This window comes from Taudactylus pleione, unplaced genomic scaffold, assembly GCF_031769625.1.
Source record: "Taudactylus pleione unplaced genomic scaffold, aTauple2 ptg000048l, whole genome shotgun sequence".
Taxonomy (NCBI): Eukaryota; Metazoa; Chordata; class Amphibia; order Anura; family Myobatrachidae; genus Taudactylus; species Taudactylus pleione.
In genome coordinates, this window is record NW_028284450.1 from 2,483,163 (window position 1) to 2,502,601 (window position 19,439).

General features: G+C 41.1%; 1 protein-coding gene across 3 annotated transcripts in view; it reads left to right on the top strand.

Moving 5' to 3' along the window:
• Nucleotides 1-19,439, top strand: part of LOC148537613 (cyclic AMP-dependent transcription factor ATF-6 alpha-like) — a 94,905-nt gene that overhangs the window by 39,211 nt on the left and 36,255 nt on the right. For all 3 annotated transcript variants that reach the window (XM_088460545.1, XM_088460546.1, XM_088460548.1), the window contains exon 7: nucleotides 7,690-7,898. In XM_088460545.1, the coding sequence (XP_088316671.1) occupies nucleotides 7,690-7,898 (209 nt within the window). The remainder of the gene's footprint in view (nucleotides 1-7,689; nucleotides 7,899-19,439) is intronic.

Here is a 19,439-nt window from a genome sequence, read left to right on the forward strand (position 1 = left end):
AAATGCAAGATCATGCACTTGGGTCTCAAAAATCCAAAGGCTAAATATAGTATTAATGGCACTATAATGGAAACTACTGAAGAGGAAAGGGATCTAGGAATCACTATTTCAGGTGACTTAAAGGCAAACAAACATTGTAACAAAGCAATGAGGAAGGCAAGTCAGATGCTTGGTTGCATAGAGAGAGCAATCAGTAGTAGAAAGAAAGAAGTGATAATACCACTGTATATGTCATCGGTACGTCCTCGTATTGAATACTGTGTTCAGTTCTTTGGGCCATATCTCCAGAAGGATATTAATACATTAATGACTGCACAAAGAAGGGCAACTAAATTGGTGCAAGGTCTTAACCACAAAACGTACCAGGAAAGACTAAAAGATCTTAATAAGTATAGTTTGGAGCAAAGAAGGCAAAAGGGGGACATGATAGAAATGTTCAAATATATAAAGAGTTTTAACAAGGTAAAGGAAGGAGACATTCTTCAAAGAAAGAGAAGTTTTAGAACAAGAGGACATGTTCTAAAATCGGGAGGTGGTAAGTTCAGGGGAAATTTGAGGAAAAATTACTTCACAGAAATGGTAGTGGACAAGTGGCCTCTACCACCTCTCATCAGAGGTGGTAGAGGCTAAGACAGTAGAGCAATTTAAACATGCATGGGATAGACATAAGGATATCCTTCAGAAGTAAGGATCAATAAGGTTGAGGTAATATGTTTAAAAATGGGTCAGACTAGATGGGCCAAGCGGTTCTTATCTGCCGTCAAATTCTATGTTTCTAAATATAGCTATATATTAACAACCTTTACACCCACATAAGCAGCCAAGTGTTAGTTGCCCTAGTGGGAAGTAAGATATAAATGAAGATACAGTAGGGAGAAGCACAAGATGGTAGGGGGCCCTGCTCGAAAGAGCTTACATTCTAAAAGGGAGGGACAGACAAACTGGAGTGACACAGATGGGGTAGGCAGGGAGGATGGAAGATGTAGCAACAAGTTTGAATGAGATCTGGAAGGCTTTAATGAAAGGTATGCAATCAGGAAGCCGGCTGACGTAAACCCGACAGCCGGCATCCCGACTGCTCTATCCCAGCGAGGGTTAAATGACAGGTGTCTAATTCTAGACGCCTGTCATTTTACCGACGTCGGGGGACCGGCGCCCGGCATCCCGATCAAAGTGATGCCAGGCGCTGCTGCGGACAGCCGCTGGGGGGGGGGGAGGGGTAGTTTTAGGGCTCCCTGGGGGGACTTAGGGTTAGGCACCCCCCCGGGAGGTTAAGGTTAGGCTAGGGGGAGGGAGGGTTAGAGTTAGCCACCCCCGGGGGGGACTTAGGGTTAGGCGGCGGGGAAGGGGGGATTAGGGATAGGCACTGGGGGGAAGGTTAGGGTTAGGCACCCCTAAGGAGGGTTAGGTTAGTTCATACTTGCCTGCGAACGATCGGGATTTTCAGCCGTGTCGGCCTGCCGCTGTCGGGATTTGAACAAGTTCGGCGGTAATTTGTTTGTATTCCCCATGAAGTAGTGGATCTTAAGAGCTTGTTTGAATGATTGTAGAGAGGTGCAGAGTCTGATGGGGAGAGGGAGGGAGTTCCAAAGGTGGGGAGCAGCACGGGTAAAATCTTGGAGGCGGGAGTGGGAGGAAGTAATCAGCTGGCATGAAAGGCGGCGTGTATTAAGTGATCGAAAAGGGTGGACAGAAGAGTGAAGGGAGATGAGATCAGAGATGTAAATGGGAGAGGAAGTGAGTTTGAGAACCTTGAATTGGATTCTGAAAGGGAAGGGGAGCCAGTGGAGGGCTTGTAGGAGAGGGGGGGCAGATGTAGAGCATTTGGAGAGGAAAATGTGCCGAGCAGCAGCATTGAGGACAGACTGGAGAGGAGAGAGATGGGAATTGAGGAGGCCAGATAGGAGGAGGTTACAGTAGTCCAATCTAGAGATGACCAGTGAATGTATGAGGGTTTTGGTGGACCCTAGGTGAGAAAGGGTCTGATCTTGGAAATATTCTTGAGATGGAAATGACAGGACTGTGAGAGGTTCTGAGTTTGTCGTTTGAAGGAGAGGGAAGAGTCCAGAATGACTCCAAGACAACGCACTTTGGGACTAGATGAGATAGTTATGCCATCTATTGATAAAGAAATAGTAGGAAATGAGGTTATGTGGGAGGGTGGGAAGACGATCAGCTCAGTCTTAGACATATTAAGTTTGAGAAATCGCTGGTAAAGAGACTGGGGATGGTGCAAATGGATAACTGGGGGAATGGGTCAGACACTAGGAAGGAACGGGTTCAAGAAAGGGTAGATGAAAAAGTAAGGGTCAGGTTAGTGAGGTGTAAGTAAGGGACAGAGAAAGGGGGCCACAAACAGAGTTAGTACCGGGAAGAGTGCTGTAGACCAGTTGCTCCACAGATCTTAATGTCTTTCCTGCCTCCCTGGATACCTCAAAGGTCAGCGCCCTTCGGAGGGGATCACTTGCGGCCAGGGACAGTCCAAATAGCGGTCAGCTCTGGTAAATAGGGTAGAGGTGTGTTGCCTCTTGGGAACATCACAAGCAGCCCGCAGGCGAAGTTCTCCCAGGTGTCTCAGAGGGGCAGCCTAAGAGAAGGAAACTATATCCAATTGTCCCCAGGTACCGCGGCTAATGCATCTCCTCAGACTGCACGGGTTTTGAGCAGAGGGAGCTGCCGCTCACAGCATGAGCCCGGGACAGGACTCCCAAGCAGCTCCGGCGCAGCAAGGCATGCAGGATACGGTGTGAGGTATTCAGCGCTCATCCGTGCCACGAGGTCTCGTCGGTGCCCGGGATGTGATCCAGTCAGTGGATGGTGAGCAGAGGAAGCGGCCGTCCACGGCAGGAAACGGCACCCAGAGGCAGCGCCAGTCCGGGATACTCCAGCAACTCAGGCAGCGCCCATCTACGCCATGAGATCCTCTTGGCGCCAGTAAGTCCGCACAGCCCCGGGATGAACTTGATGGCAGTGGATCTAAAACAAATCGGGGAGCAGTAGGTAAGCAACAACCCAGGGATAGGGTCTGCAAGAGGGGAGCCTCGTGGGGAAAGCCAACAAGGATCAAAGTGATTCCGCGCCAAACAAGTTGGCGGTCATGCAGGCCATCTGGCTTGATGGCTAGACTCCGGGGAAATTAAGCATTACTCCCAGGCAATACAGGTATCCTCAGACTCTCCAAGTGAATGGGAGTACTGGGAAGGTCTCAGCAATCCAAACTGAGAGAGGAGGATTCTAGATTTGGTGCCTGTAACAGAGCCAAACTAAAAAGCAGCCATACTGGATGGTCCGCCCACCGGAAGTCTTTTATACACTGTTTTAATTGGATTAATGTAATTTAAGATTATTATTTAGAAAAATTTTATTTGTTCGTTAAACAATTTTTATATATTCATATAGCGTGTCCCGATGACTGTTTACTTTGTGCCATATCAGATGTGTAAAAATGTTATTTGTGTTATTGGTTGGCATTCATCACACATCCATATTTAGAATTGCTGTTGACTTTAACTCAAATTCCACTTTTATAAATTTTTTGATTTTATAATATTTATTGTATATGTATTTCTACCGAAATATATATAGTTACCCTCCATTCATTTATTTAATTAGAGGTTTGATTTTTATTAGCGCTTGGAAACACCAGGCAGTATGAACTACATTTGAAAGAGGGGACGCTCTTTTCCTAAAATGGGTGCCCCTTAATTATTTGTATGCAGGCTGGGGGAAATTCATCCCTGTCCCCCAACTACATTATTTTTCTGTAGTGCTGAGGGCTAATATCTGGTGATCAGTGTGTGGGCACAGCATTTGATAGAGGGGTACACCCAGGTAAGGGGTTGGGTAGTTGTAGGGAATTAAAGTTCCTCCACCATTTTCATTACCCCCCCAAAAGTGACGTAACGAAGTCACTTCCCGAGTGGATCTCGTTCTCCGCAGTCTTGCTGTATCTCCCACTCATCCTCCGCAACAAAGATGTTAATAAGCAGATAGAACTTTACAACATCTGTGGGAAATATGGGTGTGATGTGGAGAATGGCGCTACCTACTGGGTCACAAGTGTAAGTTATAAATATTTAAGAAAGATAAAAAATACTTATGTGAAAGAAGTTTTCTGTGTGTTTTTCTGTTATTCATCAAATTGTAGATTCTCTCATACGATCATGAAAATAGAAAGATATACAACAATGTGTAGTACGGCCTATTATGTACCTATGTTTATAAGAAAATAAAAATGAGCTCTCTGGCACGAAGAGAATTCACTGTATACTGCTGTTCTAGGTAATATTGCTTTTCCCAATTTTCGAAAACCCAAATATATAGAAAGATGTGGGCGCAAGTCCAATTTAAAGCCACAATAAATTGAAAGTTTATTTTAGCACGTTTACTATGCCTTTTTTTCATACACCAGTTTAAATTTAAAATAAACTTGTTTATTATACCACTATAATAGTGCAGTCAGATGGGATAACGTTGCTGACGACCGCATACAGGTGAATGCAGGATGGAAGGATATATATTGCGGTCGTATAGCGGATCGTGCAGTGGGTACGGCCACCCAAAATATCCTTTCATCGGGCGTCCGGTTGCCTGGGATACACGTCAATCTGATATGTACCTTGGATTAGTCTGTACTTGTTTATGTTGTCTTGTATGCTGCTACAGAACCCTTGCGGTGCCTTTATAAATAATAATATTTGCATTGTCTGAATTACCAGGCCTTTTCACTAGTAACCGTACTACTGGAAATAAATAATTTTGTATTGCTTGCATAGTTACTTCTTGAATCTATAGTAATATTTTGACAGTAAAAGCTTAACAATTGAAGCCCATACACACGTTTTATTGCGAAAGCAGTGACCTTTGTTTTACGGATAACCGGACAGTACATAACTTTTCTCTGCCTTGTCTCTTCCCTACCTTACGTCCGTCCGGGAAGGGCAATCCTGCGTGACTGTCCTCAAAAAAGTGCAGAGCAGTGCAAACAGTAAAGTAAAATTTCCCAATGCATGGTCTAACTGCAGATCTACACAAATGTGATAGCAATCATGGTGGCTCACCTTCGCTTGTTAGGTGTGGCAATAGCTATGTATCGTTACAACCTCCTGATGAAGACAAAAATTTAAAATTTTCTGCCCGAACACTACAATGGGCCGCAAAAGAGATTAACATCCTACATGATAATATCAGTTGCATACATTTGCCAATTTATGGTAAACCACCAGCCATGGCAAAGCGTTTCTGCTCTTCTGGTCCTGCACTACATGATAATAGCACCACTTTGGGTCATATTTATAAATTGAGAGCCAACTCAACTGGAGGCACACCAAGATCTTCTAATTTGGCACTACAAGGGTCAGCATAACCTCCTGATACTGACCCCATATATGCCTCTCAGGACAGTGATACACAGAATGGTGGTTGCGCAATCAATTTATTGGCCTATCACAGGTGCGTGTAAGGGAGGGGTTAATCTACACCAGAGAAAAATAAGTGGGCTAGCAAAAGAGACTTTCATCCTAAATGAAAATAGCAATGCAGAGGTCTGTTACATGCACTATAGTAAGCCACCGGCCATGGCAAAGTGTCTCTGCGCTGGTGGTCCTACGCTACATGATACCCCCTCCCTTACATGCACCTGTGATAGGCCAATAAATTGATTGAGCAACCATCATTCTGTGCATCACTGTTCTGAGAGGCATGTATGGAATCAGTAGATAACATGAGATTGTAGTGAAGGAATTGTCATGAAAGAGATCAGACCTGATGTTGTTCAGCCAATTATGAGTATAAACATTAACAGAGGGCAAATATATATATTATAGTGTGTGTACAGAAAATTGCTACTATTAAAGTTAAACTTTGGTTTATAGGTGTGACTTTTATACATGGGTGTAGAAGATTCGGTATTCTAAAGCTGCCCAAATCATGACTGTCCACTCACGATCACAATGCCAGTGCGCGTCCCCGCTCGTCGTACATCGCATCTTCAGATCTGCCGTGCTGTAGGGCAGATTTGCCAATCTGGGACACAATGCACTGGATGCACAATAGATCTTAAGTCAGATTGGACATTTTTTACTCCAAATTGTGTGTGGGATTGCCGGGGAGCTGCCGGGGGAGGGTTCAGGGGAAATCGCGCACACACCGTGGGATTGTGTGCAGATCGCTATGTGTGTGGGCACCATTAGAAAGTGTAACAATGTACATGTATAAGCTGGTAGCAGCCTACTGTATTTTCTACTAACGACTGAAAGACGGTAATTGTCATAATCAACTGTGATTCACTTACCACAAAACTTCTTAAATGATTGATTTGGATAGTATGTCTGCTCTAGTGATAACATTTCTATTTTCACTTCATTCATTTACATTCAGCAGTATTACAAATATTTTTTGTAGTAATTTGAATGGTTAGAGTACCTACTGTATCCTCGAGGTTTTAATGTCCTGTTATTGTGTAGCATGTAGTGTCTTGTACCAAAGAAACAGTGTTCCTATGTGTCCACTGTTCACTCAGGGAAGTACACCCTGTACTATGTAGATAAATCAATTAGTTAATGATTAGTGTCCTTTTATTTGTAATGCACATGTTTTTTCTATAGCACTGTGAAATCACAACATTATTCATGGTACATCATTCACCGTGATTTTGGAGCTTTCGGTCTATTTACACACCAGTTAAATAACTTAGCAGTACATCTTTCAAATCATGGGGGGAATCCAGAGAAATACATGGGAAGAACATTTCATCTACTGTGCTAGTATCATATTGTTGTGCACTTAAGGGTTATTGATTTTATTCACAGTTATGGGTTTACTTGGAATGCTAATATTTACTTTACTCACAATGATAAAGTGTAACTTGTTTTTCAGTTTCTACCTTTATTAGCAAAATACATTTTAATACTGTATATGTTACAACTTCAGTTTTTCCATATACAAATGAAGAATACATTTTAGAGCGTTTTGTGTGTTTTATGCTTGTTGTTTTTTTATTCTTTAGAATTCCTCTACCTATAATCCACATTAGAGAATGCACCTGTTGTGTGATTTGTCCTGTTCCCCAGTATTTTCATTGATACAACAAAATGGCCTGTGGGCCTGATTCTGCAAGGATCCTAATTGCAAAGCTGCACGCAGGCTATAGATATATGATGTATGCACGCAGGCAGCTTTGCAATTGTGATCCGTGCAGATATGGTAATACAGCAGGAAGCATCACGCCTCCTGTGCATTACTTTCTTGAGCTGCGTTTTTCAACGCAGCATCGTATAATCAGCATACCAATGGTCCGCAGCGGTGACCTATGGGGTCCCGCAGCCGGCCGCTGCAGTTTAGAGAAAGATGCCAGGAAATCTCCGTCACCTGATGGAGATTCTGACTGCTTCCCTCCCCCACAACGGCGGCGACACACCTCCGTTTCGGGAAACTGAGGGCATTGCCACCATCTGCCCTCCCCCAAATGGCAGCAGACTGTCAATCACTTGACATTCTGCTGCCAGTTTACGTGCGGGCTCGCAGACCCGTTTTGCACATGTGCAGAACGGGTCTGGCGCCTGCACAGATTCCCAAACATCAGTAATCTGCGTTCAGCAGTGCACTGCTGAATTAGGCCCTGTGTTTGCAGAGAAAACTAGAGCGTTATTTTTTAAATGACTTTCCATTTTACCTTTCTTTTACATGTAGGTCAACAGGTTCTGCTAGCCCCTACTGCAGTTGTTCAGCTCCCTGCACCTGGTATTGTTGCTGCACAGCCAGTCCTAACTGTGAGTGGCGGATCCGCTCAAATCCCAACACAATCTATAAACATAATGACACACACAGGACCTCCGAATGGGAAAACCTCTCCAATGAAATCCTTCATTCAGGCTCAAACACCTGACAATGGAGCAGATGTAAGTTTGATATATTTCTCAGAATACAAATGAGTTTACAATTGTGAAAAACCTGTCTTCCGTGTGGTAATTATCAGTGCTCTCTCTCGCTTACTTCCTTTATCTGTTCACGTTTTCTCTTGGTTTCTGTATAATTTACTACAGAAGGCAGCTGTTAATATGTTGCAGTACCGAAACCAAACCTCAGACCTGCATAGTGTGCCCTCCGTACTTATATAGGCACTTTACACCTATGCATTACTCACTGTTAACTTTGACATGTCCCAGTATGACAGGAAGCACTTCAGTTGCGCTCAGTATCGCACATCCCCTTATGAGGCTGCAATTCGGCAACTGTTTGTTGACAAAAACAGGCAACAGGTTATGCAGCACTGTACATTGAAAGATTCATGGCACAAACAAATTATATACTATGGCATGCAACGGCATGTAAATGAGTTTACAATCTAAGGCAGGGCTCAACAAATCCTGGGGGCCAGGTCACCATGGCGACCAGATATTGGTGCCTGGCGACCAGATTTTACAGAGAGGGAAGAAGCAGATCAGCCCCGGCAGAGATTATTGTGGTGGGCATTTCCTGCAGTGATCGCAGTTTTAAAAATTGATCGGGTCCTGTAGGACCCGCTGGTGTTGCGGCGTCTCCCCGACCAATCACCGCGCGGCACCTCCCCCAGCCAATCACCGCACGGCGTCTAGTAAGCCAATCACCGCGCGGCGCCTCCCCCAGCCAGTCAACCGTGCGACATCTAGCAAGGCAATCGCCGTGCGGCGTCACCCCTGCTAATTGTCTTCTCCGCGGCACCTGTTTGCATTGCATCCATCGGGCAAGTGTATTGTTGGTGGTGCCGGGCCCATCTGGTAGCTGGCGCTCCTTCAGCAAGCTGAGCTCTGTGCACGAAGGAGGCAGGGAAGGTGGACACTGCAGAGAGGAAGGAGCTGCAACAGTGACCTGGCTGGGGGCACCCAGCAAAAGCAAGGAGGTAACCACTACCCCATGTGCTGTGTTGTGACAGCTGCATAACACAATTTTAATCCTGTAATTTATTTTTTTTTTTTTTTTTTTTTTTTTTTTGTGTGTGGGGGGGGGGGGGGGGGGGTTTGTGGTTGTGCTGGCTCCTTTACTTTCGCCCTGGCTCCTAGATTTTAGAAAAATTTGCGAGCCCTGATCTAAGGGGTTGATTCAGTTGCACACCGGCATACCAACTCACCGCCAATGACACACATGGGGCTGCACATGAAAGTTGCAATCTTGAGGTTACTGTAAGTGCGACATATGCACACACTAGAAGTTAGTTGACCTCTGAGATTACTACTATGTTGTAGTTCACACAGAAAATAAACACCATCTTTACATTTCGTATACTGAATTTTTTTTTTTTTTTGTAGAACATTCATTAATAGCAATATTTTTTTATACTAATTTGTAAGTGTACATATTACTTGAATTAAAGAAAAATTGTCATCTTCTTTTGTTTTTTTTCTTATGTGGACACAGACTAATTTGTCATGCTGTAAATCTCCCTCACACTAATGTGCAATGTCTGTTTTATTACATATATATTTGTATATCAATGCAGCACAGTTCCCTTACACAGAACCATACATGGATTATAAATTAAATCTAGAAACAGCCAAACACAATCTCCTGTTTTCAGTTTTACTTCTCAGGAAGCTTCACTGACATAAAGCTATGGGATTGAGTGTAAAACAAATATACACAAAGTGTATATTATGTCAAGGGACTCAAAATCTTCTGACAATTTCTAAGCAGGCCCAGGTATACCTTTTGAGTACTGCAGTCATAGGGCCTGATTTATTTTTCTTTTTGCTACCGGGCATGTGCCAAGGAAAGTCTCACGCCATTCGCAATGTCTCCGTATAATTGCAAGGTTCTGAGTGGCTGCTTTTCCAAATGCAGAACCACAGTCTCTGAGGCCATTTTTCGAGGGAAAGTTGACCCTGAATCTGCGCAGCCCAGGACTGACTTGAGACGTTGATGTGTGTGTCTGATGTTGCATTTATGGTGGTGTGCTCTCAACCCCCAGAGGATCCCTAAACAATGTAGATAGGGGAAGTGGGTGTAGCATCATTTGCTCAGTCTGTCGCACACTATCTCAGGCGGGGAGTCTGTTAGCGGGCATCAGCATGTTTTCCACATGAATTACAAGTGCGAATGCAGTAGTGTACAACTCTGAATCAGGCGCATAGAGGACCACACTTTGTCGGACTGCATCTCATATGAACAGAAATACAAGGTATCAATCAATTTATCCTGTACTGTGATAGATCTATTTTTTTTTTCCATTTTAGCAAGTACTCTGATGTTTGTGTTGTTACCAACAACAAGTACTCTGCCTCAGGTGCTTGTATATTACCAACAACAAGTACTCTGCCTCAGGTGCTTGTATATTACCAACAACAAGTACTCTGCCTCAGGTGCTTGTATATTACCAACAACAAGTACTCTTCGACAGGTGCTTGTATATTACCAACAACAAGTACTCTGCCTCAGGTGCTTGTATATTACCAACAACAAGTACTCTGCCTCAGGTGCTTGTATATTACCAACAACAAGTACTCTGCCTCAGGTGCTTGTATATTACCAACAACAAGTACTCTTCGACAGGTGCTTCTATATTATCAACAACAAGTACTCTGCCTCAGGTGCTTGTATATTACCAACAACAAGTACTCTGCCTCAGGTGCTTGTATATTACCAACAACAAGTACTCTGCCTCAGGTGCTTGTATATTACCAACAACAAGTACTCTGCCTCAGGTGCTTGTATATTACCAACAACAAGTACTCTGCCTCAGGTGCTTGTATATTACCAACAACAAGTACTCTTCGACAGGTGCTTGTATATTACCAACAACAAGTACTCTGCCTCAGGTGCTTGTATATTACCAACAACAAGTACTCTGCCTCAGGTGCTTGTATATTACCAACAACAAGTACTCTTCGACAGGTGCTTGTATATTACCAACAACAAGTACTCTGCCTCAGGTGCTTGTATATTACCAACAACAAGTACTCTGCCTCAGGTGCTTGTATATTACCAACAACAAGTACTCTTCGACAGGTGCTTCTATATTATCAACAACAAGTACTCTGCCTCAGGTGCTTGTATCTTATGCCTCAGGTGCTTGTATCTTACCAACATCAAGCACTCTGGTGTGTGTATGTTACCAGAAAAAAGCACCTTTGAAGAAGGTGGCCAACATTAATTTCATATGTCTACACCAGGGCTCAGGTTGCAAGAAACGCACGCTTAAATTTATTAAGAGAGTGTCAGCAACTCCAGTCACGAACGATACAGCTACCAGTAGAGAGGTCTGCATGGGCACCAATGGTAGTACTGGTCATTGTTGATCAATGTTCTCAGGACAAGGGCACTACAAAACCTTATTCATCTTCTGTGTACTTCTCCCTTCCTCAGCTCACCAGGGGGTGAATTTACCAAACCGCCTAAAAAGGACAAGTAGAGCTAATGCCCATAGCAGTAAATCATATTCTAGTTATTTTATCGATTGTATTAGATAAATAACTAAATCTGATTGGTTGCTATGGGCAACACCTCCAGTTTTTCTGTTTAGAAGGTTTGATAAATGCCTCCCCAGGTCCTGTTTAGTTTTAAGGTGGGTACACACCTAGCAGATATATAGGCAGATCGAGTGATCTGCAGATATATATGTACATGTTGTTAATTCATATACACTGAACGACCATCATTTTCCAGGCAGCCGCGGGTCTGGGGCGTGTAAGTTCCACTCCCTGCGGCTGCTGCTGCATGTGTACGTACACACTTGCCGATTGTCAGACATGTCCGCAGATATATCTGTCCATCAGCTGTTTGGCACATCCAATGCGATAAGTCTCAAAGTTGTTCACTTACATATCGTTGGTACACACTGGCCAATGATCAATTGAACGGCCAATATATCTGTCAGTGTGTGGTACCAGAAAGCGCTGTAAATTAAGTGTAATAAATATGCCTAAAATTATAGCAAAAATAAATATATATGTGTGTGTGTGTGTATGTATGTATGTATGTATAATATGAGAAGAAAGCAAAGGGTCCGGCTCTCCCAGTAAACAAACAACTTGGCCAAGGTGCGTGCGTGTATTATGTCATACTCATCCTCCAGACGTGGCTCTTGATGTCAAAATTTTATCCCATCAGTGGTACAAAGCAAGCAACGTTTCAGTGCCTTTACCTTGGCACTGTCTTCAGAACCGCGAGTGCCGCGTCTGGATGATGAGTATATACTGTGTGTGTGTGTATATATATATATATATATATATATATATATATATATATATATATATATATATATAGAAAGAGAGAGAGATATAGAGAGGGAATCGGTATGAAATCCCGGTTCGATTGCCGGCAGCGCCTGGCCGACAACAGCAGAGTTCCCAGCAGCGGAAGCCCAACAACGCTGGAAATCCCGATCGTGGATAGGTAAGTACTAACTAACCTAATCTAACCCTAACCCCCCCTTCCCCGCTGCCTAAACCTAAGTCCCCCGGGGGGGTGCCTAACCCTAAGTCCCCCCGGGGGTGCCTAACCCTAACCCTCCTTCCCCCTAGCCTAACCCTAACCCTCCCGGGGGGTGACTAGCCCTAAGCCCCCCCCCGGGTGCCACAAACCTAACCCTCCCAATGGTTGTCCGCTCGCGGTGCCTAAATCGCTGTTGCTGGGTGCGAGTAAAATCGCTGTTGCTGGGCGCCTTCCTTCACCAACACGTTTCGTTACTCACTATCATTTAAGTGTGCATTTTATGTGTGTCCTATGAACTGATTACACCCTGCACATCCTTTTTTTATTTTATATATATATATATATATATATATATATATAAAAATTATTTTGTTTAAGAAAGCTGTTTTGGTTACAAATTGGAAGCGCTTGACCACATTCTATATCTGCCATTGTGTTCCCAGCTTTAGTTGCCATGGTGACCTGGCAATTGGTGTTTGTCAAACCCTGACATAAAGCACTGTCCAGCATATTCTTTATTCTGGGCTATATTACCAAACCTAACTACCTTTTGTTTATGCATGAAACTATTTTCTTGGTTTTACTATTATTAAATCTGGAAAATGTCAAGAAATAAGGTCAAAAATGTTTGACCAAAAAGAACCCATATGATAATGTTGGCTTAGTTATGTCTCACTTTTAATTTTTTCTTTTATGTAACATTTTATTTTGTTGAGTCACTGCCTTGCTCTCCAGCTACTTTTCTCACTTACAACATTTGTGAAGATTTAATGTTGTAACTAATTGCATTGTAATGGGGCGTTATGGACTGGTTGTTGATACGTAATATTGATTATCAAAGAGAAAAGTGTCATTTAGGGCAGCACAGACGGTGTAATGGTTAGCATTGCTGCCTCACAGCACTGAGGTCATAGGTTCTATTCCCACCTGTGTGGGTTTGTATATTCTCCCTGTGCTTGCGAGGGTTTTCTCCGGGTACTCCGGTTTCCTCCCACATTCCAAAAATATACTGGTAGGCTAATTGGTTTGCAACAAAATTAACCCTAGTGTGTGTGTGTGCATGTGATAGGGAATATAGATTACAAACATTTTTCGTGTGATGTCCTGGGCTGGACGTTCTTTTGGGATGCTCTGCGCCCCGGACGTGAACCGTTTAGTGTAGGGACTGCTAGTGACAGAGAAGCCTTGACGAGGCCTAGCAGCATCCCATGTATTTGCAAATGCATGCAACTAATCTCTCTGAAATTCTATTACCATATAGTGTTCATATATTGTTGCTAGCATAATTCAGTGTGCTGCGGAACAATAGGGGGTTAAACCCCCCTCTCTTTTCTACAGGGAATATAGATTGTAAGCTTCACTGGGGCAGGGACTGATGTGAATGGACAAAATATTATTTGTAAAGCACTGCGGAATAGGTGTGCACTATATAAATAACTGGTAATAATAATTTAGTACTGCATATGGTGTAGATGTATTACAGATATCTAGTGTAGAAGTGCAGTGTGCGCTTTGGCTGAAAGATAGATATATGCAACAAACAAGATATACTATGTGGAGAATAACTGTACTACAACAACAACAACACCTTCCTTTGTCTTTACTCAATACTGTTGTGTAAAACCAGAAAAAAATATCTACACCATATACAGTGCATTGGAGAGGATAGCTTAGAGTGGACAAGTATGTCATGGCCTTCTCAGTTCTTTTGTTGCCCAGAAACTGAGTGCAAATATTTCTTATAACTGCAAGTGTGCCAAAATGATTGCGTGTTAACACTGTTTCTACAGAATAATGTTATTTCCAAGCAGACAAATGTTTTTTATGCTTTTCTCTTCTATTTTATGCTTTTTAAGTATTTAATATACCTACATTTATTCTAACTTTAGCTATCACTACATGGCGATAGATCAAAAAAAACAAAATCTAGAGAGTTTAGGTGTTTGTGTAGGTATAAAAATATTAAATATTCTAGAGCAGGGTTGCAGCTGGAGGTCCACTTATTGGCCACCCCTGTTCTAGAGGAACGGCACGCCTACAACCCTGCAAAATACTGGTCCCACTGCTCGCCACAAGAAATTCCAAGAAGGTCAAATCCAATGTTTCATATTATAATATGTCACCAGGGAAAATGTGTGTGTATGTGTGTGTATATATATATATATATATATATATATATATATATACATACATACACACACACCATACATTTACTTCTATCTATCTGTGGCTTGAGACCTTTCCCTGGGCTATTTTACCAGTCTTGGCAGGGGTAGTTAATGACAGTATATATACTTTTTTTTTTTTTCTCTCAAGACAATAAAATGCCCTGAGTGCTAACTGATTAAACACATTGTGAGTAATGGAAAATGTCTTTGGCATTGTGCCTGCATGTTAAATTCCTAATAGATGTGACTACGTGGCACTTTTGTTTCAAAACTATTAAAACCCAGTTTGTCAAACAGTTCACACTTTGAAGTGCCAAAGTGAATTGTGCCTGGAATGAAAAACTTCAAGTAGTAAAGTCCATAACAAACACGTTTTATATCTGTGTACTAGGTAGCTGTCCGTTCATTCCATGGCAAAATGTTGAAGATCTATGAAGACAGCTTTGGCCTATTTTAAAGTCCTTTTAACAGCAGAGCATAACTACTATCGCAGTAAAGTAGAGTCAAATGTGGCAAAGCTTATATAACATAGCATTGCTTTATACTTATCTGCTTCTACTGCTCTTTTCACATGTTAAGAAATCCGTTACAAAATACACTAAAAATAGGATATATTCTATGGTCTAAAATATCTTTTTCGGTTACATTTGTAATATAGAACATCATATTTCTTTAGCTTGCACTCCCGATATAATAAATTGTAGTGGTAAATGCACAATACATTAAAAGTACATAAAAATATATTAATGCATGAAAACATGCTTTTTTTTTTAAATCAGTTGTCGCAGTGTATATTAATGGATGAGCCCTGATAGTCATAGGGGCTTATGTAATAGGTTACGAGCTGCAGCAACTCCTGCGAGTCTTTGCATATTTTTAATGAAGCAATCTTTTTAAAGGCACAACCTGCTTGGTTTTGCCTTTAAAATTATTCCCGCAACCTATTACATAAGCCCCCTAGAATGAAAATAGAGAGCCAGGTAAGCATTTGGACAAAATTGAGAACACATACAGACCATGGTAGTAACTTAATACATGGAAGTCTAGAGAGATTGGATGGAAAGCACACTGTATGATCATTGAAAAACACATTGCTGTACATTAGTAGCTTTGTGATGGGAGAAATCCATCTTTATTTGGTTACATGCATTTGGGAGAAGAGAGTATTTTATTAATGCGAAAAACTGCAGGATGGAATTGGGAAGTGTGTGATTGGCGGTCACTTGGAAACTGGTTTTTTTTTCTATAGAAGTCTGTGTAATCTATACTTAATTTGTTGAACAGTAGGATTACTGCAGTTGACCTAATGGGTAAAAATGTGTTTTATGTTCCTTATACAAGATGGTTTTTGGCAACTCCATTTTTCAAAATAAAACTAATTAGATGAGAAATGAAAAAAAAAGGCAATGAGACATGTTTGAGCCACCAGTGTGACATGGCGCTTTATGCAGATGCAGTGATCATACATTTATTTTGTATCATACTCTTATGAAATATTTGTGTTTCTCAATGGATATTCAGAGCTTAAAGTAAAAGTAATGTTAAGTCTTGGAATATATTTGAGTATAATCTATTGATTCCAGGGCACAGATAAAACAGAATGTATCTGTTCCACTTTTGCACTTATAATTTATGTACTTAGGGCCCTATTTATTGCTATCTGCATCTCTGATGCGGATGTGATCAAATCACCAGGATTCGCAATGCGATATTTGAATACATCACAAGGATGTATCAAATATTACATGCAGGTACAGAGCTTGCGATAAAGCTCTGTCCCTGTGAATCCTCTACACATATTTATAAGGCTATTTTTCACAAAAAGTGTGTGGCCACTCATGTGCCGCCAGCTACCTCCGTTACACAGGCTCCTGCCTAGCAGACCAGGAGTCTGTGTAACTGAGGAAAGCCTTAATAGCGCCGTCTCCGGGTGCCATTATTATCACCGGGCTTCCCTCTGTATTTTCTTACAATTGAACTTTGGTAAATTTGAAGTAGATCACATCTCCCATTACAAGAATGGGAAATGCAATCTGCTTACTAAACTATGCAAATTTAAGGGCTTGGAGTAGTCTTTCATGAAAATTGCTCCAAAAGCCCTTTAATACATTTATCTATACTTATAATAAATTTGTAATGGTTATGTCTGTACAAATATTTTTTTTGCAGAAATGTACTCCTTTGCACTGTTTCTTAATTTTTTTTTTCTGAATTTTTGTTTGTCCATTCCGGCATCACGCAAAAACTACGAGATGAATTTTGATTGCATTTTCACTATTGTATAGCTTAGTCACCTAGAAAGAAACTGAGGTATGTATTATTTAAATGTGACATCAGGGAGAGGAGCAATAAAGGAAAAAACAGACGTTTGACACTCAGCACGGACAGGCTCCTCAAGCCAAAAATGACAATGTATATAAATATAATTTTTTGGGACAATTATACTTTTAGGTACTGTTTATGAACTATCGAGACAAAACATTTTTTTTTTTTTATCAGAATTTGCACGGGCTACTCAAGTCCAAAATGAGATAGACATCTATCTCTCTCTCTCTAATTCTATAATATTGCACACCCGAACGCAAACAGTTATGTATGTATGCATATATAAATACATAGATATATATCTATCTCAAGATCTATTTGACAGGAAAATCCAACTATATATTAAGCACTAATTAGACATCTTATCTTGACTCATGAAGTTGCATTATACATGTTAATCCAGTAGATTGTGCACCAAGACAAATACTACATATCATAGAGTCGCTGCTCATGCTACTTGCAACCTTTCAGTGTTACTGTAGGTTAAGTGGCTTGCTCACAAGTTAGTAGCCCCAAGCATCTTTTTGTGTAAATCTCTGAATGATAAACTGCATATATTGTTTACAAAGACATTTTGTGATCAATGTCTACAATATAATATATACATAACAATATTAGATGCCACTACTGTCTTTGTAAAATTATTTCAGCTGAGCAATAGCGGACATACACACGAGCGAAGCTGCAGCCAAACGGTAGTGTGATACTAAAATAATCTGAAAAGGATGTGGAAACTTCCCTTTTCACATTATTTTAGTAAAAATAATATTGCTAAATATGGCCCTTAGGAGCCATCTTGTATACACTGCACACTCTTATTTAGTTATTGGTATGGAGTCTCCATATTTATGTCAATATATCCACTGAAACCTATAGCAAAGCATCGATAGATTGCCAAGTAGAGACAGCACACCATTATATTGGCAAGGTGTTTCTGCTTAAACCTATCTAATAGTGGCCTGTCATTGAAGCTTTCTGTGATGTGGCATAGCATTTTCCTTATATTTCATCACAAACTGCAAATAATATATCTCACATCGTGTAGATAATTAAATGGCTGCTGAGATGAGTCAAATAGCAAAGTGCATCTAGCGCTGCTAAACTGTATTCTGTAGTTGGGCATTTCATGGTCTGTTATTTATAGAATTCTGTTACCTGGGAGACTAAAGCCAATCACCCAAGCCAAATGAAATTTTGGGGCACTGCCCCTGCTTTTTTTAAACATTCTTCTCTGATGTGCAGTAAATTGGAAAAGCAGTGCCCCTCTCAACAAACAATTTGGCTTTCAACAAAGTGATAGAGCAGATGGTGTACTTTATTTTCTTGTAGAAAATAAAGTACACCAGCTGTTCTTTATATACCTTTGTTGTCTAACTCTGCAATCATTTTTTTTGTACAATTAATAACATTTTTAAACATATAACACAATAAAGAAAACAATTACACTTTTGTATACAACTTGTTAAAGGAATCTAAAGTGTAAAACTGTAGGAAATGTAAATTGATGCGAGATTTAGAAAAAGCACATTAAAGACTAAATTCTCTACAGAGAGGTTTTGTAAAATCACCATATTTACTACAGGCCACACTGCTCAAAAGCCACTGACTGATCATCAGTCTCCCCTGACAAAGTAGGGATAGCCATCGATGGGTGAAACCATCGATAGTTTCAGGAAATTATTTCACACCATCGATGTTAGTTATCGATCGCTATCCCACCAATGGACATCCCTATAACAAAATCTCCTCTGCGCTCTGCATGTGTGTGGGGGGGGGAGGGGGTGTATGGTTCCAGGGAGTTAGGGAGTGGGAGGGTAGTCTGTGGGTGTTAAGGAGAGGTAAAATCTGGAGGGGAGGGGGCGCTTATAGTAATAATAAAAAAAATTACACTAGCGGTGGGGGGGGGGGGTGTTAAGTGATTTTATAATAGGGGCCTATGGACATGAGGGTGGTGCGAGACACCCCCTAGGCATATATATTTTTTTTTAAATTAAATATTTAAAAATATTTTTTTAAACTATATTAAATAATATTTTCTGACTGGTTTTGCCGGTAACACAATCTTCAGTTAAGGGGACAATATTATTTAGTAATTATATTATGGGAGCAATACAAACTTATTGATGAAAGGGACATCACTTATTATTTACTAACATGGACATATACTGATAATGTCAGGAAATAACTGTTGTCCTTGTTATAGATCAAGAAAAATACTAAATTCCGCCATAACACAGCATGAGGAAACAGGGTTCAGGAATTTGGTTTTATAAGATGAGGTGACTGTTTTATATTCTATGACCCAGGCAATGAAATGATAAAACCCACATCTATTACTTGACAACTACAAGATATTTAAACTTTTGTAAACCATATTTGTAAAGTACAGCGCTTGCACCAACATCTGTATTTTAGAAAAGGATGACAGGATTTATTAAGAGCATTTAATAAAAGGTAATTTGTCATCTTGTCTCCAATATTCAATTGTGCAGTGGCCATGACATGAAATAGTTAATTCTCCCCCATACAGCCTCTAACCTC